At 64.8% G+C, this 21,080-nt stretch overlaps 4 protein-coding genes across 4 annotated transcripts; 2 read left to right on the top strand and 2 right to left on the bottom strand.

The window, feature by feature from the left end:
- Positions 1-198: 198 nt before the first annotated feature.
- Positions 199-2,067, top strand: MFSD5 (major facilitator superfamily domain containing 5). Its single transcript, XM_065654498.1, has 2 exons — positions 199-288; positions 477-2,067. Exon 2 carries the CDS (start codon positions 521-523, stop codon positions 1,886-1,888), a length of 1,368 nt encoding a protein of 455 aa, XP_065510570.1. The 5' UTR covers positions 199-288; positions 477-520; the 3' UTR covers positions 1,889-2,067.
- Positions 2,068-3,399: 1,332 nt separating this feature from the next.
- PRPH (peripherin) lies at positions 3,400-6,807 on the bottom strand. The gene is made up of 9 exons (XM_065654501.1): positions 6,473-6,807; positions 5,649-5,709; positions 5,320-5,415; positions 5,086-5,247; positions 4,890-5,015; positions 4,599-4,819; positions 4,171-4,220; positions 3,925-4,001; positions 3,400-3,837 (listed from the first exon to the last, which is right to left on the bottom strand). The coding sequence occupies exons 1-9, from the start codon at positions 6,805-6,807 to the stop codon at positions 3,808-3,810; spliced, it is 1,158 nt and encodes a 385-aa protein (XP_065510573.1). The 3' UTR covers positions 3,400-3,807.
- A 1,162-nt stretch (positions 6,808-7,969) lies between these two features.
- LOC136000418 (tubulin alpha-1B chain-like) lies at positions 7,970-16,792 on the bottom strand. Its single transcript, XM_065654199.1, has 5 exons — positions 16,707-16,792; positions 14,440-14,736; positions 12,478-12,883; positions 11,699-11,924; positions 7,970-8,640 (listed from the first exon to the last, which is right to left on the bottom strand). The coding sequence occupies exons 1-5, from the start codon at positions 16,790-16,792 to the stop codon at positions 7,970-7,972; spliced, it is 1,686 nt and encodes a 561-aa protein (XP_065510271.1).
- Positions 16,793-16,907: 115 nt separating this feature from the next.
- Positions 16,908-20,566, top strand: TUBA1A (tubulin alpha 1a). The gene is made up of 4 exons (XM_065654500.1): positions 16,908-16,989; positions 18,241-18,463; positions 18,565-18,713; positions 19,405-20,566. Exons 1-4 carry the CDS (start codon positions 16,987-16,989, stop codon positions 20,383-20,385), a joined length of 1,356 nt encoding a protein of 451 aa, XP_065510572.1. The 5' UTR covers positions 16,908-16,986; the 3' UTR covers positions 20,386-20,566.
- Positions 20,567-21,080: the final 514 nt, after the last annotated feature.

Raw genomic sequence — 21,080 nt, 5'->3', positions numbered from 1 at the left:
TGCTACACAGACACGCTATAGATACGCTGCAGACACCCCACAAGGGACCTCATAGACACTGCTGCCCCACGGGCGCCCTGCAGACACCTGTGAGGGGCCCTATAGGCACCTGTACCCCACAGACATCCCACAGCCCTCCCCGGCCGAGCACAAAAGTGACCGAGAGACCAAACGCCCCCGCGGGCAGGAGGCGGGCCCGCGTCACGTGACGCGCGCCAAGATGGCGGCGCCCGGCGGAAGCGGAAGTGGCTGCGTGGAGGGGCCGGAGCGCCCGCCGCTGAGGGGCAGGTGGGTCCGGGGGCCCGTGTGGGGAGCAGGGCCGGGGGCGCCTGGGAGCCCTGCGGCAGGTGGGGAGGGGCCGCCTGGGCCGGGAGGGTGACGGGCGGGGGGGCAGTGGGGCCGGCGGAGCCACAGGCGCCGTTTAGGGCCGAGCTGAGGGGGAGTGCCTGACCCGCGCCCCCCCGCCCCCTGCCCAGGGTCTCCGCAGCCCCCCGGCGATGCCAGGGGTCCCCCCGCCACCATGTTCCTCGCCTCCTACGCCGCCTGCGCCCTCCTGCTGGCCGCCTGCCTGGCTCTGGAGCTGCCTGCCTGCCGCCCCCGGCCTCCCGCCGCCCCCCACCACGCCAACCCGGCTTTCCGCCGCTTCCAGCGCGGCTACTACCGCAGCTACCTGCCGGCGCTGGCCGCCGACTGGCTGCAGGGACCGTACCTCTACAAACTGTACCAGCACTACCGCTTCCTGGAGGGACAGATTGCCATCCTCTACGTCTGCGGCTTCGCCTCCAACGTCCTCTTTGGGTTGGTTTCTTCATCTTTAGTTGATCAGTTAGGTCGGAAAAAATCCTGCATCCTTTTCTCCTTGACCTACTCGGTTTGTTGTTTGGTTAAACTCTCCCGGGATTACCTGGTGCTGGTGGTGGGAAGGGTTCTAGGGGGGTTGTCCACAGCGTTGCTCTTCTCTGCCTTTGAGGCGTGGTATGTCCATGAGCATGTGGAGCGCTATGATTTCCCCAGCGAGTGGATTGCTGTCACCTTTTCCCGAGCGGCTTTTTGGAACAACATTATCGCGGTGGGGGCCGGGGGAGCGGCCGATTTCTTCGCCGAGTGGTTGGGGTTGGGCCCGGTGGCCCCATTCATGGTCTCCATCCCCTTTCTGGTGCTGTCCGGGTTCTTTGCTGTGAAAAATTGGGATGAAAACTATGGGAAGAAACGATCTTTCTCCAAAAACTGCGGCGACGGTTTGAAGTGCCTCCTCTCTGACCGACGCGTCCTTCTCCTGGGAACCATCCAGGCTTTGTTCGAAAGCGTCATCTACATCTTCATCTTCCTCTGGACGCCTGTCCTGGATCCCCACGGTGCTCCCTTGGGCATTGTCTTCTCTGCCTTCATGGCCGCCAGCGCACTGGGCTCCTCACTCTACCGCCTGGCCGTGTCCCGGCGGTACCACCTGCAGCCCGTGCACCTCCTCGCCCTCGCTGTCCTCCTCGTCTTCTTCTCCCTTTTCATGCTCACCTTCTCCACCAGCCCTGGCCAGGAGAGCCCCGCTGAGTCCTTCCTCGCCTTCCTCCTCATCGAACTCTCCTGCGGGCTTTACTTCCCGGCTATGGGTTTCCTCCGACAGAAAGTGGTGCCAGAAAAGGATCGCTTGGGGGTGATGAACTGGTTTCGCCTCCCCCTGAATTTACTGGCATGTCTGGGTTTGCTGGTTCTCCACGACAGCGACCGCCAGACGGGCACCAGGAGCATGTTTGGGCTCTGCGCAGCCGTCATGCTGCTGGCGCTGGTGGCCGCCGGCCGTCTCTTCACCCTCAGCCGCCACGATGTCGAGCTCCGGCTGCCCACGCCACCGGGACAGGCCGATGCTGCTGATGCTGTGCCTGAGCTGTGACAGGGTCCTGCAATGGGTGTCACCCCCACAAGGGGACATGGGGTGAGTGGCCTACCCCCAGAGCTGCTGGTGACCCCCGAAATGTCCTTGTCTCCACCACTTCCATGGTGGTGTGGGGAGCTGGAAGCACACAGGGAGGATTATGTTCCCTTTTTTAAAAAAATAAAAAATAAAAAGCATTTCTGCTTCCCAGATGTCTGCGGGAAATGCAGTCCAGTGGCAAGGAAATCACTAGGAGGTTCAGAGAGCTCCGGCTGGAACTTGGGGAAAAATGCGAGATTCTGCCCTTTGGAAGAAGGGTCAAGACACTGTGAGGTTGTGCAGGGAGAAAATGAGAAATGCCAAAACCCCACTATAGCTGAGCTACTGCTAGAAAAGGAAACAAAAACTGGTTCCAGAAACACAGCAGCTTTGGCAGGGCTGGGGAGAATCTCTGTCCTTTAGTGGATGTGGGGAAACAGCGACAGGTGAGGTACTTAATGCCACCTTTGCCTCAGTCTTTCCAGTAAGACCAGTTGTTCTCGAGGTACCACCCCCCGAGCTGGGGACAGGGAGCAGCAGGAGCCCCTGGGGTCACCCCCAGGCCTGGGGTCACCCCCTGAGCACTGACAGGGACTGGGGAGACGCTGGGAAGAGCTGGTGCTGCCTTCACCGGCACCTGTGGGTCCTGCTGACCTTCGTCCCCACACAAAGAGCTGCAGCATAATCCTTGCCTGGGGCAGGCCCCCCCAGTCAGGGCAGGGGGAGCCCCCACTCCTGTGAGCCTTTCAGGGGGACAGAGGCCCAGAAGGGCTCCGCATCCCCTGGCACCCCCCAGGGCATGGCTGCACCCTGGTGCTGGGGGGTCTGGAGGTGACAGCACCAGCGGGGGGGCAGAGCCAGGGAGAGGACCCGGGTGCCCCTGTCCCCCCGTACCAGCCCCTGTCTGGGTGACAGGCACCCCAGCCCCCCCGCGCAGGACAGAGGCGGCGCGGCTGGGCGCCCCTCCCGGGGGACACGGTTACAGGGGGCAGAGGGGGCCCTCACCGCCCAGGCCTGCGGGAGATGGCGGCGCCCGTCACCGGGGGGGCGGCTGGACGGGCTCGGGTGTTCAGGGAGATGCGGCCGCTCACGGGCCCGTCACGACCGCCAGGGGGCTCCCGCCGGTTTATAAGGCACCGCCGTGGCAGACGGCCCGCCCCACGGCGTAACCCCAGCCAATCAGCGGCGGAGGGAGCCCGGCTGGGATTGGTCAGCGCCGCTGCAGGGCTCGGCCTGTCAGCGATAGGCTGATATCAACCTATCAGCTCTGGGAGGAGGTGAAGCAGCTGATCACAGAGAGGATGGGAAGGATAGAGCGCCGCGAGGAGGGGGATTGTGGGATAGCGGCGTTCGCCGCTCCGCGCCGGGGCCTTGGAGGCCGCGGCCCGGCCCCCGGTACTGCCCCCCGTCTCCGACCCACACGAGCGATTCGGGCCCGGCCTCGCCGCAGCCTTTATTTGCTGCTCAAGCAGGATAGGGACATGGGGGGAGACAGTCCTGAGGCCCGCGCCCCTTCCCACCCCCCCCACGGACCCCGGGCCAGGGACAGTGCCGCGGACCCGCCGGTGCCACCTCCATGGCGGGGGCAGGACCCCCCAGGGCCCGGGACAGCGCGGGAGGTGTTTGATAAGCGTTAAATACACCTGAGGTTCCAGCGGGGAAAAAATAAATAGGGGTTAAAAATAAATAGGGGATAAAAATAAATAGCAATAAATAAGGAGGGGCGACAAGGCACCGGGATGTGCCACAGCCTCGTGGCGCTGGCAGCGGGGGGGCAGCGGGGCTCCCCTCCTGCTCCCCAGCCAGCACAGGGCGCAGCGGGGCCGGTGACCCCGCCGCGCCGGGCAGTGCAGGATGGGCCGGTGCAGCGGGACCCCCCAGCACTTGCTCGGCTCCGCTCACTCCTTGTGCGACTCCGTCACCAGCCGCTGCGGGGAGAGAATTGGGGATCAGCCCCACGGTAGGGCTGCCCCCCCCAGACAAGGAACTCCCCCCATGCTGCCCCCAGCCCTAACCTGCCTGTCCTGCATCTCGATGGTTTTGATCAGCACCATCCTCCGCGCTGGGCTCTCCCCTGGGGGCGGCTCCAGTGCTGGGGCACAGAGATGCTGTCAGCCCCCACTGCCCCCAGGGGTGCAGGTGGGTGCAAAACCACCCCGGGCAGGGGCACAGGAACCCCCCTGCACCCTCCTGGAACGTCTGCCCCAAGAGAGGGAGGAAAGACCCCCAGACACAGCAGGGGACCCCCAGCCCCGCCTCACCTGAGCTCCTCATGCTGAAGGAGGTGGTGGAGTGCAGAGGGACGGTGATCCTGGGGGGCAGGGAGAGGGGGTGAGGAGGGGTCTGGGGCTCCCAGGCACTGCTGGTGACCCTGACCCTTTCACCCCAATGGGTCAGTGACCCACGTCACAGGTAACTGATGCTGGGCTGTGCCTGGGGGCTGCAGCCCCCCCGCCATCGCACCCTCCCTTGGCCTTGCCTTTATCTCAGCAGCAAGAACCTCCCATGGGAACTTTGTGTTTGCCCGCAGAGACAGTTCCCAGAGCTGCCTCCTCGCACAAAAATTTGGTACTGACCAGGATGATCCAAGGGAGGGGAATTTCTCGCCCAGCCAGACTCTGCACCCCAGTGGTGACAGGGACATGTGGCCACATGTCCCCAGTCCCCGCGCAGGGCAGAGCAGCCTCACCGGCTCTCCTCGCCCTCCAGCAGCTTGCGGTACGTGGCGATCTCGATGTCCAGGGCCATCTTGACATTGAGCAGGTCCTGGTATTCGCGCAGGTGCTGTGCCATCTCCTCCTTCATCTGCTGGATCTCCTGCTCCAGACGCCCCACCACATCCTGGTAGTTCCCAATCTCCTCCCCAAACTCATTCTCCATCTCCTGCATCTGCCGCTGCAATGCCTCATTCTGTGGAGGCAGAAGGGGCCTTGTGGGACCTATGGCCTGTGACCCCCTGGACTCCCTCAGCGGCTCTCACCATGCCCTTCAGCCCGTCCACCTCGCAGGTCAGGCTCTGGATCTGCCGCCGAGACTCATTCATCTCCTGCTTGGCCAGCCGCAGCGCCTCGTGGTTGCGGTTGGCTGCGTCTGAGAGGTCAGCGAACTGCAGGGGCCAGGGAAGTCAGGGCTGCTGTGGCGCCCCGGCCCACCTGCGGCCCCCCCAGCCTGGGTACCTTCGACTTGTACCACTCCTCAGCTTCCTGCAGGTTCTTCACAGCGATGCTCTCATACTGGGTGCGGATCTCCCGCAGCGCGGCCGTCAGCGCTGGCTTGCAGATCTCCACCTCTGCCGGCACCGCCGGGCTCGGGGCGCTCACCTCCAGGTCCTGCAGTTCCTGCGCGGGCACACAGGCCGTCACGATATGGCACATGGACCCGACCCGCCCCAACCCTGCCAAGGCCCCCACCTCTTCGTGCAGCTTCTTGAGAAAGCCAATCTCATCTATCAGCAGCTCGACCTTGCGCTCCAGCTCCAGGCGGGACAGTGTGGCATCATCCATGTCCTATGGGGAGAGGCTGGGCTGGGCCGAGCTGTGGGGCAGCATGGAGGGGATGGGACCCCCTCAGGACCCACCCCATGGGCGGTGTGGGACAGGGAGCACCTGGTGCATGGGGCATCGCTGGGCAGCCAGGGCAGGGGCCATGCGTAGGACACGCACATCACCGAGGTGTGCTGCATGGAGAGCACAGGGTAACAGACACTGCACGGGGCGATGGGCCCCCCCAGCCTCCTCACCTTGCGGAACAGCACCAGGCTCCTCTCCGCATCCTCCCGCTTCTGTGTCTCATCCTCCAGCCTGAGGACATTAGAAGTGACAAGGAGGTGGAGGACAGGGTGCAGCCCCCCCACCTGGTGCCTCCTTGCCCTGCCTCACACACTGCAGGCACACGGGGATGGAGGAGGTGGGAGAGGAGCCCCCCAAGCCTGAGCTACGTCCCCCTTGCAACTCCCAAGAGCCTGAGCTGCTCCCTGGGGTGTCCCTGTCCCTGCACAGCGAGGACAGGACCAGCCCCTCCCACAGGACCCCAAGATCGTGGGGGACCCCACCCGGGCCCTGTCACGACCCCTCTGCAGCCCTTCAGGGCCCCTCACTGGGACACACTCTTCCCCGGGGAGGTCCAGCCCTGCCCTGGTCCCATCTCCCCCCGCCCGGTGCTCATCCCGGTCCACTCCCGGTGTTCCCACCCCGCCACGCTCCTCCCAGTGCCCCGCCCTTCCGCAGAACCCCGCTATCCCAGTTCCCGCCGCGCCCTCCCCGGGCCCCACCGCAACATCCTCGGTGCATCCTCCATCCGAGTGAATCCCTCATCCCGGTGCATCCCCTGGTCCCCATCTCTCCAGTGTCCCCCGATGCACTCCACATCCCCACCTCGCTGCATTCCCCGGACCCCATCGCGGTGCATCCCACGGTGCACTCCGCATCCACATGTCCCCATTCGGTGCATTTCCCGGTCCCTGTCACCCCCACAGCCCGCGGTGCAACCCCTGTCCCCATCCCGGCGCAGTCCCCGGAGCATCCCCCGCTCCCCCGTCCCGCCGGTGCCTCCCCCCGCACCCACCGCTGCCGCAGGGCCGCCAGGTCCGTGGCCAGCCCGTTTCGCTCGGCCTGGAGCCGATCGCGGTCCCGGCCGAGGCGCTGCAGCCGCTCCCGCAGCCCCCGCAGCTCTCCCTGCACCAGCCCGGCGGCACCGGGGGCGGCGGCGGCGGCGGCGCGGCCCAGGGCGGCTCTCAGGGCTCCGTTTTGCCGCTCCAGCGCCCGCACCCGCTCCAGGAAAGCGGCGAAGCGATCGTTCAGCGCTGCCAGCTCCTCCCGCTCCGCGCTCCGCGCCGCCAGCCGCCCCGCAGCCGCGGTGACGGGCGGTGGCGCCCCGAGGGCGCGGCCGCCGCGGCTCATGGTGGTACCGGGAGGGCGGCGGCCGCTCGTAGCGGCTGTTTATAACGGGTGGCGGCTCCGCCCCACCGGAGGGACCTGGGGGTGCGGGCGCAAGGGGAGGGGTCTCCCGGCCGGGGGGACCGGGGGTGCGGGGGTCCCCTCGGCGGGGGGGCGGCGGGGAGAGGGCCCGGGAGCAGCCAGGGACCCCCTCGGGATTCGGGGCCGGGGGCTGTAGGGTCCCCCCTCGGGGGTGCAGGCAGAGGATCCCGGTAGCGCCGGGGCCAGGGATGGCGGGGGGATGCAGGAAAGCAGCTGGGGGACCCCGTGGGGTGCAGGGCAGTACTGAGGGTTATAGGGTACCCCTCAAGTAGCATGGGGAGAGGGGGAGTGCTGCCCCCTCCACTGGGGTGTAGAGTGGGACTGGGGGCTGCAGAGTGAGCCCCATCCTCAACCCCAGCTGCAGGTCCGAGCGGAGCCCCCACCTCAGCTGGGTCCCATCCTGCCCGGGGTACTCAGGCAATGCAGGTTCTGCCCATCCCAGCAGCCGGGGAGCGGGGCCTGTCCCCCCCATTTTGTAGGGACAGCCATGACTCGGCTCTGCTGGAGCTGACATGCGCAGGGGCAGTGCTGGAGAACAAACTCTGCCCCCCCCAGGCTCCCCTTCCCGGACAGCGAAGGCAGTGCTTACGGGAAGGGGTCAGTGCCCCTGCTCAGGGGCTGGGGGGTCTCCCCTCCCACCCAGCCCCCCCAGCTCTGCAGAGAACCACACAGAGACCAGCTCCATGCCAGGAGCAGCATGACAGCAGGCACAGCCCGTCTGCATCAGCCATGCCCAGGGCCAGATCCTGCCCATGGACCATGAGGACGGGTGCAGGGCTCTGGGGGCTCTTCCCAGGGGTCCTCACCCCACCTGGGATCCCCCCATGTGACAGGGACCCCTGGGGACAATGGAGTGGGGAGGAGGACATGAAGCACTCCCCAGGGCAGGCAGCCCAGCACAGCACAGCCAGCTCACAGCACAGCCCAGGCTAAGGGACCCCAGTCCCACGCAGCCCCCAGGCCAGCTCGGCTCAGCCAGGACCCCCCCCTCCCCTCGGGACATCCAGACAATAAATGAAGAAAGACTGGAAAGAACAATTTTAATGAACAGAATCATAGTAGAACTGGCAGAAAAGACAAGGCACTAGCATTTCTCCCCTTCCACCGAATCCACCCCCACCTCCTCGTAATCCTTCTCCAGAGCAGCCATGTCCTCACGGGCCTCCAAGAACTCCCCCTCCTCCATGCCCTCCCCCACGTACCAGTGCACGAACGCCCGCTTGGCGTACATCAGGTCAAACTTGTGGTCCAGGCGGGCCCAGGCCTCGGCGATGGCCGTGGTGTTGCTCAGCATGCACACAGCGCGCTGCACCTTGGCCAGGTCGCCCCCGGGCACCACCGTGGGCAGCTGGTAGTTGATGCCAACCTTGAAACCAGTGGGACACCAGTCCACAAACTGGATGGTGCGCTTGGTCTTGATGGTGGCGATGGCAGCATTGACATCCTTGGGCACCACGTCCCCGCGGTACAGCAGGCAGCACGCCATGTACTTGCCGTGCCGTGGGTCGCACTTCACCATCTGGTTGGCCGGCTCGAAGCAGGCGTTGGTGATCTCGGCCACCGAGAGCTGCTCGTGGTAAGCCTTCTCGGCAGAGATGACAGGGGCGTAGGTGGCCAGCGGGAAGTGGATGCGGGGGTACGGCACCAGGTTGGTCTGGAACTCCGTCAGGTCGACGTTCAGGGCCCCATCGAAGCGCAGGGAGGCCGTGATGGAGGACACGATCTGGCTAATGAGGCGGTTGAGGTTGGTGTAGGTTGGCCTCTCGATGTCCAGGTTGCGGCGGCAGATGTCATAGATGGCCTCGTTGTCCACCATGAAGGCACAGTCGGAGTGCTCCAGGGTGGTGTGGGTGGTGAGGATGGAGTTGTAGGGCTCCACCACGGCCGTGGAGACCTGCGGGGCCGGGTAGATGGAGAACCCGCAGATGCTGAGGGAGCTGGCTGAAGTCATTGCTGAACCGCTCTCCATCATCTTTGCCAAGTCTTGGGAAACGGGAGAGGTGCCTGAGGACTGGAGGAAAGCAAATGCCAGTCCGGTCTTCAAAAAGGGCAAGAAGGAGGACCCGGGCAACTATAGACCGGTCAGCCTCATCTCCATCCCTGGGAAAGTGATGGAACACCTTATCCTTGGTGCCATCTTAAGACATATCAAGGATAAGAGGGTCATCAGGGGCAGTCAACATGGCTTCACCAAGGGGAAGTCATGCTTGACCAACCTCATAGCCTTTTATGAAGACATAACAAGGTGGATTGACGATGGCAGAGCAGTGGATGTGGTCTACCTTGACTTCAGTAAAGCATTTGACACCGTCTCCCACAGCATCCTCATGGCTAAACTGAAGAAGTGTGGACTGGACGATCGGGTATTGAGGTGGACCGCAAACTGGCTGAAGGAAAGAAGCCAGAGAGTCGTGGTCAATGGGGTGGAGTCTGGTTGGAGGGCTGTATCTAGTGGAGTGCCGCAAGGGTCGGTACTGGGACCAGTATTATTCAATATATTCATCAACGACTTGGATGAGGGAATTGAGTGTACTATCAGCTGATGACACCAAGCTGGGTGGAGTGGCTGACACGCCAGAGGGCTGTGCTGCCATCCAGCGAGATCTGGACAGGCTAGAGAGTTGGGTGGGGAAAAATTTAATGAAATATAACAAGGGAAAATGTAGAGTCTTGCATCTGGGCAGGAGCAACCCCAGGTTCCAGTATAGGTTGGGGAATGACCTATTAGAGAGCAGTGTAGGGGAAAGGGACCTGGGGGTCCTGGGGACAGCAGGGTGACCATGAGCCAGCACTGGGCCCTTGTGGCCAAGAAGGCCAATGGCATCCTGGGGTGTATTAGAAGCGGGGTGGTTAGTAGGTCGAGAGAGGTTCTGCTTCCCCTCTACTCTGCCCTGGTGAGACCTCATCTGGAATATTGTGTCCAGTTCTGGGCCCCTCAGTTCCAGAAGGACAGGGAACTGCTGGAGAGAGTCCAGCGCAGGGCCACAAAGATGCTGAAGGGAGTGGAGCATCTCCCTTATGAGGAAAGGCTGAGGAGCTGGGGCTCTTTAGCTTGGAGAAGAGGAGACTGAGGGGTGACCTCATCAATGTTTATAAATATATAAAGGGTGGGTGTCACGAGGATGGAGCCAGGCTCTTCTTGGTGACAACCAACAGTAAGACAAGGGGTAATGGGTTCAAGCTGGAACACAAGAGGTTCCACTTAAATTTGAGAAGAAACTTCTTCTCAGTGAGGGTGACGGAACACTGGAACAGGCTGCCCAGGGAGGTTGTGGAGTCTTCTTCTCTGGAGACATTCAAAACCCGCCTGGACGCCTTCCTGTGTAACCTCACCTAGGTGTTCCTGCTCCGGCAGGGGGATTGGACTGGATGATCTTTTGAGGTCCCTTCCAATCCCTAACATTCTGTGATTCTGTGATTCTGTAACTCCAGCTTGGATTTCTTGCCGTAGTCGACAGAGAGGCGCTCCATGAGCAGGGAGGTGAAGCCAGAGCCGGTGCCACCCCCGACGCTGTGGAACACCAGGAAGCCCTGCAGCCCTGGTCAGCCTGGGGCAGTGTTCGAGCAGGTCAGCCTTGGCTTCGCACCCTTGTCTTCCCCGGGATCGGTGCAGCAGAAGCCACCCCCTCCATGCAAGCCTGTGGGCAGCCAGCTCAGACTTTGAAGTTCAGGAGCTCCCCGAGCGGAGCCGGTGGCACGGTAGGTCCAGCCAGCACCAGCGTGGGAACCAGAGGTTCAAAGAGCTCAGGCAGCCACACCAGTCAAACCAGTGCTGCACCAGCACCCAAAATAGGGCTGTGTGGCTGCTCTGCCCTGGGCATGTGGTCTCCTCCCCATGGCCTGGCTTGGCACCAGCTTGGGATGGGGCTGTGCTGCCCTGGGGCAGGTGTGTCCCATGTGGGCACTGGGGACAGCCCATACCTGTCACCCACCCCTGGGGCAGCAGGTCCCTCCAGGGGCAGCCCCGCCTTTTGTCCTGAAGTGCTGATGGGGTGAGAAGGACCTGCTGATCACCCACCAGGGACACAGTTGTCCCTTTGTCCTCAACCACCCCCCAGTGATGGACCCACACTGTGAGACCCCCATGGGATGCTCACTGGCTTGCGGATGTGGTCGAGGACCAGGTCGATGATCTCCTTGCCAATGGTGTAGTGCCCACGGGCGTAGTTGTTGGCCGCATCCTCCTTGCCCGTGATCAGCTGCTCGGGGTGGAAGAGCTGCCGGTACGTCCCTGTGCGCACCTCGTCTGCGGGGAGAGCCCACCCGTCCCGCTAGCACCCAGTAAGTATCCCAGGAACACCGGGCATCCCATTAACACCTGTGTACACATACGCAGGCACGTCGCAAGAAGAGCCAGAGGCCACAAATGCATTGCAAAGAGTAAGTTTTATTTTAGTTACCTCTCTACTGGGGGATCTCCGAAGTCGCACCTGAGCTCCCAGGCAGAGGTGACACAAGCGGGGACGCAGGTGCTGGTAAGTTCAGCCCTACTGGAAGATCACTGGGCCTGCTGAGCTCGCCTGTATTTCAAGGCTTCAGGCAGGCACAGCCTCCTGCTCTTTCTCACAACAAAGCAAGAATCTCAGACATAGTGATAAGGTGCCTGGAGTTTCTCACAGGCCTATGTTATCTAACACAGAGGTTCTACTCATCAAGCACACAAGGTCAGTAAAACAATTAGTGTGATGTATGCGCTTTTTCTACAGACAGGCGCAAGTCACTTGAGCATATTTACATTTAACTAACCTCCTCACCAAATCTTCTGCTACATTCCCATACACACCAGACACCCCGTGCCCCTCCCTCCCACGCTCCCCGATCACCGTGGGCTCCAGGTCCACGAAGACGGCCCGCGGCACGTGCTTGCCAGCCCCCGTCTCGCTGAAGAAGGTGTTGAAGGAGTCGTCCCCCCCACCGATGGTCTTGTCGCTGGGCATCTGCCCATCGGGCTGGATGCCGTGCTCCAGGCAGTACAGCTCCCAGCAGGCGTTGCCGATCTGCACGCCCGCTTGGCCCACGTGGATGGAGATGCACTCACGCTGCGGGGACACGGGGGGGGCTCAGCCCCCACCATCACACCGGTTGAGCCCCATGGCCGGCAACCGCCTCTGTTTGGGGTGAGAACAAGTTCCAGGAGCCGGGAAGAGTTTTCCCCATCCCAGCTGGTGCTGGTCGTGCTCAGGGCCAGGGTGAGAGGGGGCTTCCCCCGCCATCATGACTCGCTCCCACTCGTGCTCCCGGTGACGGTCCCCAGGGCAGGGGTGACAGTCAGGGCCCCCCAGCACCCCCACACCCCCTCGGGGCAGGTTCCCCTCCTGGCTTTGGCAGCCCCAGGGGTGGCTGTGGGGACGTGTCCGGGACGTGAGCGGGAGCCCAGGCCACACGCCGTGCCGTGTCCCCCCGCGGCTCCGGGCCCCACACCGGGGGCTCACATGGCCCCGTGTCACCCTACTCAGGGCCTGCCCATGCTCGGCAGCCCCACGAGGTGTCCTGGACACACAAGGAGCCTTCGCCCCCCGGACTGCAGCCCCACGGGGGTCCCACGGCCCCCGGCTGCCCACAGTGTCCCCACGCCCCCGGGCCCGGCCCCACCGCGGCCGCTCCGGCACCGGGACCCGCGGCTCCCGCCGAGCCCCTGGGGGCGTGGCCTCCCGCGGGGCGGGGCACAGCACCCCCGAGGCCACGCCCCGCGCCGACCCACCTCGATTCCGATTGGCCGGTTCGAAAGTCGGAGAGGGTGACGTCAGCAGGGTGGAATGTGGTGGGCGGGGGGGGCGTCGGACGGGCGGGCGGGTTGGGGGTTATCGGGGGCAGCGGGGTTGGGGGGCGTATGAGGTTTAGGGGGCTCAGCTGGGGGCGGGTCTCTGCTGTCCCCGTCCCGTTCCCGTGGGAAGCCCCGCGGGCTCCCGCCGCGCCGGCTTCTGTCCTCGGCTGCCGCCCGTGTTTCCGTGCCAGCCCCTGGGGGGGCTTCTCAGGGGACCCCACACAGGGGCAGCTCCTGTGGGGCAGAACGGGCGGGGCGGGGGGGTCACCCCACACTCAGCCCAGGGAGCAGTGCCCGGTCCTGCCCTGGGACCCCCCTTGCCCTGGGCTGGGGTGAGCGTGGGTTGGGTGGGTCGGGCTCACGTTCCCAGGGCCAGAGATGAGTTTGGGGATGGGGGCAGCCCAGGAGATCCCCATGCTGGGCTTTGAACCGAACCCCTGCAGTGGGGCCACTCCCTTGGTGTCCCCCCCTCCCGGTAAAGGGACACTGTCCCTGTGCAAGGCTGGGGGTGGGGAGACCAGGACATCCCCAGGGACCAGCCTGAGTGCCGCACCCGGCCTCCCACCGCACAGCGCTGGGCACAACGGGGCACCCCCAGTCTCTCCCCCACTCCTTGGGTACCCCCCATGTCCCTCCATTCCCTGGGTGTCACCTCACTCCCTGGGCACATCCTTGCTGCTGGCACCTGCCTGGGGCAGGGGTGTCCAGTGTCCCAGCAACACCGACTCCTACGGCCACTGATGCCACTAGAGCTCCCTGAACCCCCCCCCCGGCCCTGCTGGGGGTCAGGGGGGGCTGGGCAGAGCCGAGGCCCCCCCAGTAGCAGGGTCTCTCCTGCTGCCACCACCACCATGCTCCTTTATTGCAGGCTTTGCCGCAATGCGGTGCTGCCCCAGGAGCGCCGAGCGACGCCGCAGCCCCCTCCCCACCGCCCCCCGCGCCACCGCGGCTGCCTCCCCTGCGCCCCGTCCTGCTCCCTGTGTCCCACCCGCCTCCCTTTTGTTGTGGCTCCCACAGTGCCAGAAGGGAAAGGGGAGTGTGGGGGGGGGTCACGGGGCACCCAGGCTGCAGGGACACGCAGTGACACCCCCCCGTTCCTTCCCATGGGGGTGGGCTCACCCACTGCCCCCAGCATCTGGAGCCAGGGATCCCTTGCCCTGCCCTTTGAGGGGGGCCGTGGGGTCAGGCAGGGACAGGGACAGGTGTCACCGCCTCCACCAGCCTCCCCCGCCCTGAGCCAGCCGGGGAACTGCAGGGTCTGTCTGCTGCTCCCCCCCCACACTGCACCAGCGCCTCATCCTACACCCCAGCGAGGAGCAGCCCCCGCCTGGAGCAGCCGTGTCTCTCCGTTTCAATGAGCCTGTCACATCGATGGTGGCAGGGGACAGACAGACGGACAGATCGGGCACTAACATGTCACGTTCAGTGGGAAAACAGGTTAAAAATAGCAGCAGCCAGTGCCCGGGACGTCATCCCTTCTCTGGGAGCTGCGGCAGCCCCCACCGAGGCTGGGACCCCCTGATCCCTGGGGGCGGATGTGTCCCGGCCATGGGCCGTGAGGTCACCAGTGACAGACCCCAGGAACAGCCCAAACTGCGGGAGACTGGAAACTTCACCGAGTTGCAGGCAGGGAGCCAGTGCCTGGGAAATTAGCCCACGCTGGGCTGTGCTGCTGGGGGGAGCGAGGACACTGACTCTCAGAGCCCGCTGAGATGCCCAGCCCAGGGGGGGGCAGCCATGGGCAGGGCTGGGGGGTCTGCACGGCTGAGGGCGACCCCAGTGGGACTGACAGCTTGTCCCACTCGGTGGTGCCCAGGCAGGAGACATGGCGGGGGGGGCAGCAACTGTCACCAGGAGCTGCCGCGTTGCTACCAACAGTCAACACAGCACAGGCGGCCGGGAAGAGCCGGGGGGGCTGGGAGGCAGGGGGGGTTGGGAGCTGGGCCAGAGCCCCCCACACTGGCACACACTGGGGCTGGACGTCGAGGGGGCCCTGGGGCGGGTGACCCCCATGGCAGGGTGCATTGGGGCTGGGCACTGGGGGCCCCTGGGGTCTGTGTGTCGCCCCTGGGGTCTGTGTGTCGCCCCTGGCCGCAACACAGCGGGGTCAGGCCCAGGGGGGGCCTGGGAATGGTGCTCCCCCCCAGCACAGCAGGGCCAGGCAGCAGGGGGACCCCAACCCCCGCTTCCCCACACCCCCTCCTCCTGGCCAGACCTCGAGATGGCTGTTGGGGAAGGGGAATGTGGGGGGTGGTCCCAGGCTGTCTCCTAGCAACTGGTCTCCTAGCAACCTCACCACCAGGTCCTGTTGCCTGGCAGCAGCCGAGAGGGGACGAGTGGCCTTCCATACCTAATGAGATGGGAGGGGGCCGGGGGGGCAGTACCCCCAGCACCCAGGGCCCCTCACTCTATACCCTACACTGCCCAGGGGGGCCTGAGTCACCCACTGCCCTGCAGGGCACCCCTTGCCCACAGCTCGGGGGTCAGGATGGGCAGGGACCCCCCCAACCTGGAGAGAGGACCTGGAGGTGGAGGCTGTTGTGAGTCCTCAAAACCCCAGGCCCTGGGGACACTCTGGGGACACCCTGCCTGGCCTTACACCGGTGCTGAGGGCTCAGGGCTGTGGGGAGACAAAGGCAGGAGGCATTTCCCATGCAGGGGCGGACCCATCTGGGGGGTCAGGGTGGGGAGCTGCCCTGTTTCTGGGCCCAGGGTCCCCCAAAACACCCTTTGCAATGGGGACCAGCCCAGCGGGAGCCAAATCTCCCGGTTCTCCTCCACTTGGTGCAGCCAGGGCTGCCCAGTCCTTTGTTCTGGTGGGCGATGCCCAGTTCCCAGCCCCTCTTTGTCTGCAGCCCCAGCCCCCTCTCTGCTCCCACCCACTTCAGCAGCACCCCAAAAGCATCGAGCCGGCAGAGTGTGGGGCTTGTAGCAGGAACATGGGGCTGGCAGTGGGGATGTGGGAACCTGAAGCTGCCCAGAAATCTGCATAATGTGAGAAATGCAGAGAAAAATGTGATTTCTCAGTGGCGGGGTGGGGGGGGCATCCTGGCAGCTCCACCTGTGGCAGCTGGGGCCAGCCCTGCCCATGCGTGCAGCGTGGGCTCACTCCTCTGCAGGCAACGAGCCCCCTGGAGCCCCCCACCTTGGGGGGAACAACCCCCACCCCGAACCAGGGACAAACAAGAGGGAGAACCCCCCCAAGGAGTGGCAACCCCCCAGAGCCTCAGGGCCGGTGGCCTGGGGGGGCCATGCAGGGGCTGCAGCAGATGGAGGGGTGTCTGGGACACGCGTGTCCCCGTGTACCAGCTGTGTCCCAGCCACCAGTTGCCACAGAGCAGCTGCCATTCAGTATGGGGCCCCCAGCCCCCAAAACTGCACTGGGAGCCACCCCAGGGCTTTGTCCCTCGTGTCCCCCTGCCATCCCCAGCCCCCTGACCCTGTTTGTCCCCAGCTGCAGTGGGGGAAGGTGCTTTGTCCCCCCCGGCTGGGCCCCACAGGGCTGGTCTCTGCTGCCTGAACAGACAAAGAGGCAGAGCCGGGAAAGGGCCAGGACAGGCATCGGGCCATCGTGGGGACGGGGGCCAAGGCATGGCTGGGAACCAGGGCACTGGGGCATGACGAGGCATGGGGACAGTGTCGCCAGGGGTGGGGGCAGGGGCATGGCCAGGGATGGAAATTAGGGTGTGGCTGGGATGGGGACCAGAGTGTGACCAGGGATGGGGACAACAGCCTGGTCAGGAACAGGAACCAGGGTGTGGCTGAGGATGGGGACAGGAGCATAACTGGGAACCAGGGCAGTGGCCAGACAGGAGGATGGTGGCACAGCTGGGGATGGGGACAGGGACACGGTTGAGAACAAGGGCAGTGCTACACAGCCAGCCTGGGGACAGTGGCACAACAGAAAATGGGCACCAGGGCGTGGCCAGAGCCAGTGGCTTGGCCAAGAAAGGGGGCCAGGACACGGCAGGGACACGGCTGGGGACAAGGACGTGGCTGAGGACAAGGACATGGCTGCGGACAGAGCCCGGGGCACGGCGGGGCTGGGGACAAGGACATCGGCGAGGCCCAGACGGCGGCGGGCAGGAACCGGCGGCGGGGCCGCTCCGTGGCCGCCGCAGCCCCCGGCCCCCCCCCGCGCATCACCCGGCCTTTGTCTGTGGCTCCGGGGGGGGCATTACCTCATCCCGGCCGCACCAATGGCCGCCGCCGCCGCCGCCCCCGGCCCCGCCCCGCCGGCGCTATAAAGCCCCGCGCCGAGCCCCGCGCTCCGCCGCGCCTCTTACATCGACCGCCTCAGCGTCGGGCTGTGAGACCGCCCCGGAGCGACCGCCACCATGGTGAGTGGGGGGGCGCGGGGAGGGGTCCCCCCTGCTGCCGTTGTCGCCGATTGCCATTCCCCCCGCTCCTGCTATTGTCCCCGGTTTCCTCCTGCCCCCCGCCCCGCGCAGGATGAGCGGGATGGGGCCCTTGGCCTCGGCGTTGACCCCGCACCGGGTGTGGCTCGCGTTAAACCGGGCAGGGGGGTCGCCCGGGGCTCGGCGCCGTGGCTCCCGTTCAGCTGGGTTGGGTGGGTGCCCTCCGTTCACCGGGGCTGAGCACCGAACCGCCACCGGGCGTGGTTCCCGTTCAACCAGGCAGGATGGGACCCCCGGGACCGAGCCCGCACCAGGCACGATGCCCATTAAACCGAGCAGGATGGGTCCCTGGGGCTGAGCCTTCAGCCCGCGATGGGTGTGGCTGCCGTTAAACCGGGCAGGACGGGTCCCCGGGGCCGAGCCCGGAGCCCGTACTGGGCGTGGCTCCCGTTAAACCGGGCAGGATGGGTCCCCGGTACTGAGCCCTCAGCCTGTACTGGGCGTGGCCTTGGTTCGATGGGGCAGGATAGGGCCCCCCTTCCCGGTGCCGGGCCGGACCCGCACTGGGCGTGGCTCCCGTTAAACTGGGCAGGACAGACACCCCCCGCCCCGGTGCCGATCCCTCAGCCTGCGCTGGGCGTGGTCCCGGTTTAACGGGGCAGGATGGGTCCGCCGGTGTGGAGTGTGGTCTGGGCGCAGTGGGAGGGGCAGGGCAGGATGGGTCCCCTGGTGCTGAGCAGCCTCACCCGCACTGGAGGACAAGGTAGAGCAGGATGGGGACCCCTACTGGGTGTGACCCTAGTTCAGTGGGAGCCCCGGTGCTGCGCCCCCTCCCTGCACTGGGCATTGCTGTGTCTCAACAGGGCGAGTGGGGCAGGATAGGACCCTCGGGGCTTTCCATCTTGCCCTGGGTGTGGTTCCAGTCCCTTGGGGCAGGATGAGCCCCCAGTGCTGAGCTCCCCATCCCACAACGGGCAGGGTCCCAGCTTCCTCGAGGGCAGGATGGGACCCCCAGAGTGGAGGCCCCCCCCCTCATTGGGTGTGGCCCAGAACAATGGGGTACGTCTGGGCAGGATTGGGCCACATCCAGCCCTGGGCAATGGCCCTTTCCAGCTCAGTGCCAGCCTGTCCTGGGGGCAGCATCCCCACGGGGTCCCTGGTGGGTGCTGCAGCTGGTGCGGGGACAAAGGAGGGAACCTGGGGGTGACACAGCACCTTGTCCTGTCCCCGCAGCGTGAGTGCATCTCCATCCACGTGGGCCAAGCGGGCGTGCAGATCGGCAACGCCTGCTGGGAGCTGTACTGCCTGGAGCACGGCATCCAGCCCGATGGGCAGATGCCCAGCGACAAGACCATCGGTGGGGGGGACGACTCCTTCAACACCTTCTTCAGCGAGACGGGGGCTGGCAAGCACGTGCCGCGGGCCGTCTTCGTGGACCTGGAGCCCACGGTGATCGGTGAGCGTGGGAGGGAGGGGCAGGGGGTGTCTGGTGTGTATGGGATGCCCGGTGTTCCTGGGATACTGGGTGCTAACAGGACGGGTGGGCTCTCCCCGCAGACGAGGTGCGCACAGGGACGTACCGGCAGCTCTTCCACCCCGAGCAGCTGATCACGGGCAAGGAGGATGCGGCCAACAACTACGCCCGTGGGCACTACACCATCGGCAAGGAGATCATCGACCTGGTCCTCGACCGCATCCGCAAGCTGGTAGGGGTGGGGGAGGCTTGTGGGTGGTGAGTCGAGGACAAAGACTCATTTCTCAGACTCACCCTCCCTGCTGGACTAGCCAGGCTGGGTTTAGATTTAATATATTAATTAATGTTAATCCTGTTCTGCAGCAGCTGCCATTGGCCGGCAGTGGGACATGGCGCCGCTGGGGTGTTGGAGCCGCTCCACAGCGCCGCAGCCCCCAGGCGCCGGCGGTGCTGAGCTGTGCAATTCCCTCTTTGTTCCTGCTTGGCTGCTGCTGCAGCCATGTCCAGCTGCGTGCAGCTGGGGACAGACATCCCGGTGACTGTGTGGGCGGTGGCAGCTCTGACTGGCCTCTTCCAGAGCTCTGCAGCTGTGCTGAGCCTGGCTTTGCCTCACTCACCGTTGTCCAAACCCCATCCCCAAACCTGTCCCTGTTCTGCTGCTGAGCTGGTGGCAGCTGCCCGCCCTGCGAGGTGCGTCTGGCCACTCTCCCACCGCTGTGGCTAAAGGGCTTCCCTGGGGGATTCACATGGGTCAGTGTCCAACACTTGGCATCTGGGCCACCCTGTCACCTACTGCGGTGGCTCTTCCTCTGCTGCTGGAAATTCCCTGAAATGTCCTCATGAGGCCACAGAGAGGAAGGAGCAACTTCTGCTGCCTGGACTAAACATCCCTCCCCCCCACCCCCCTTGTCTTTCCTCACCAGGCTGACCAGTGCACAGGGCTGCAGGGCTTCCTGGTGTTCCACAGCTTCGGGGGTGGCACCGGCTCTGGCTTCACCTCCCTGCTCATGGAGCGCCTCTCTGTCGACTATGGCAAGAAATCCAAGCTGGAGTTCTCCATCTACCCGGCCCCGCAGGTCTCCACGGCCGTGGTGGAGCCCTACAACTCCATCCTCACCACCCACACCACCCTGGAGCACTCCGACTGTGCCTTCATGGTGGACAACGAGGCCATCTATGACATCTGCCGCCGCAACCTGGACATCGAGAGGCCAACCTACACCAACCTCAACAGGCTGATAGGCCAGATAGTGTCCTCTATCACGGCCTCCCTGCGCTTCGATGGGGCCCTGAACGTCGACCTGACGGAGTTCCAGACCAACCTGGTGCCGTACCCCCGCATCCACTTCCCGCTGGCCACCTACGCCCCTGTCATCTCTGCCGAGAAGGCTTACCACGAGCAGCTCTCGGTGGCCGAGATCACCAACGCCTGCTTCGAGCCGGCCAACCAGATGGTGAAGTGCGACCCACGGCATGGCAAGTACATGGCGTGCTGCCTGCTGTACCGCGGGGACGTGGTGCCCAAGGATGTCAATGCTGCCATCGCCACCATCAAGACCAAGCGCACCATCCAGTTTGTGGACTGGTGTCCCACTGGTTTCAAGGTTGGCATCAACTACCAGCCGCCCACGGTGGTGCCCGGGGGCGACCTGGCCAAGGTGCAGCGCGCTGTGTGCATGCTGAGCAACACCACGGCCATCGCCGAGGCCTGGGCCCGCCTGGACCACAAGTTTGACCTGATGTACGCCAAGCGGGCGTTCGTGCACTGGTACGTGGGGGAGGGCATGGAGGAGGGGGAGTTCTCGGAGGCCCGTGAGGACATGGCTGCTCTGGAGAAGGATTATGAGGAGGTGGGGGTGGATTCGGTGGAAGGGGAAGGAGAGGAGGAAGGGGAGGAATACTAAACTCTCACAAGGGTGCTGCTCTTACAGGGAACATAACCTAGTTGAAGACCCTGCTGTGGGTCTGTAGCAGTGTGTGCGCCTCGGTCTGTCCTGTTCAATGGTCTGTGCTTCAATGGAAAAGTCTGTTACGTACCCACCTGTCCTTTCTCGTGGGTCTGAATAAAAAGCATTTCCTGTCTTACCCCCTGGCTCTGTTGTCTTTACTCTGTGCTGCAATGTCCTCTAGACACTGTCCCTGGCAGCCCCTGGCACAGCCCTGGGGTCCCTGGGTGTACCCAGGGTCTCCATCCTGGTCTGTGAGCATGTGCCTGGGTTTGTGCTGAGCCCAGCACCCCCCAGCCTGTGCTCCCCAAACTAGTTTCCCCACCATCCTGCTGCTGGGCAGCGTCCCTACCGTGTGTGCCCCCTGTGCTGTGCCCCCTGTGCTGTGCCCTGGCTCTGAAGTGGGGCCTGGGGTGTGTTACGTTTTCTTAGGACCAGCAGCCAAGCGAGCCCATGGAGTGGTTTAGCTCCTGGGGGGAGCTGAGGGTCTCTGAATGCCTTGGTTTGGCAGAAGCCTGGCTGAGGGCGGGGGGGGTGTCTCTGCTGCCTGCTGCGCTTCAGCAGGGGAGGGGTTGCCTTGCTCGGGGGGGGGATGTCCTGCTGCCCATCACAGGTGGGAGCACTGGGGCTGCAGAGCCTGGTCCCCAGGGGCT

This window comes from Caloenas nicobarica, chromosome 33 (assembly GCF_036013445.1).
Source record: "Caloenas nicobarica isolate bCalNic1 chromosome 33, bCalNic1.hap1, whole genome shotgun sequence".
Classification (NCBI taxonomy): domain Eukaryota; kingdom Metazoa; phylum Chordata; class Aves; order Columbiformes; family Columbidae; genus Caloenas; species Caloenas nicobarica.
Note: the sequence above shows the minus strand (reverse complement) of the source record. Positions and strands in the feature narration are given on the sequence as shown.

What these genes read in the sequence shown, in the direction of transcription:
- MFSD5 (XM_065654498.1), top strand. Translation starts at nt 521, where the DNA reads ATGTTCCTCGCCTCCTACGCCGCCTGCGCCCTCCTGCTGGCCGCCTGC.
- PRPH (XM_065654501.1), bottom strand. Translation starts at nt 6,807, where the DNA reads ATGAGCCGCGGCGGCCGCGCCCTCGGGGCGCCACCGCCCGTCACCGCG. An exon ending in GCCTGGTGCTGTTCCGCAAG is followed by an intron (nt 5,416 to 5,648) that starts GTGAGGAGGCTG and finishes CTCTCCCCATAG; the next exon opens with GACATGGATGATGCCACACT. An exon ending in TCGAGATGCAGGACAGGCAG is followed by an intron (nt 3,838 to 3,924) that starts GTTAGGGCTGGG and finishes CTCTCCCCGCAG; the next exon opens with CGGCTGGTGACGGAGTCGCA.
- LOC136000418 (XM_065654199.1), bottom strand. Translation starts at nt 16,792, where the DNA reads ATGCGCGGGGGGGGGCCGGGGGCTGCGGCGGCCACGGAGCGGCCCCGC. An exon ending in GCCGTCTGGGCCTCGCCGAT is followed by an intron (nt 14,737 to 16,706) that starts GTCCTTGTCCCC and finishes TGTTGCGGCCAG; the next exon opens with GGGCGACACACAGACCCCAG. An exon ending in CCGGTGCCGGAGCGGCCGCG is followed by an intron (nt 11,925 to 12,477) that starts GTGGGGCCGGGC and finishes GTGTCCCCGCAG; the next exon opens with CGTGAGTGCATCTCCATCCA.
- TUBA1A (XM_065654500.1), top strand. An exon ending in CCTGGAGCCCACGGTGATCG is followed by an intron (nt 18,464 to 18,564) that starts GTGAGCGTGGGA and finishes CTCTCCCCGCAG; the next exon opens with ACGAGGTGCGCACAGGGACG. An exon ending in TCGACCGCATCCGCAAGCTG is followed by an intron (nt 18,714 to 19,404) that starts GTAGGGGTGGGG and finishes TTTCCTCACCAG; the next exon opens with GCTGACCAGTGCACAGGGCT.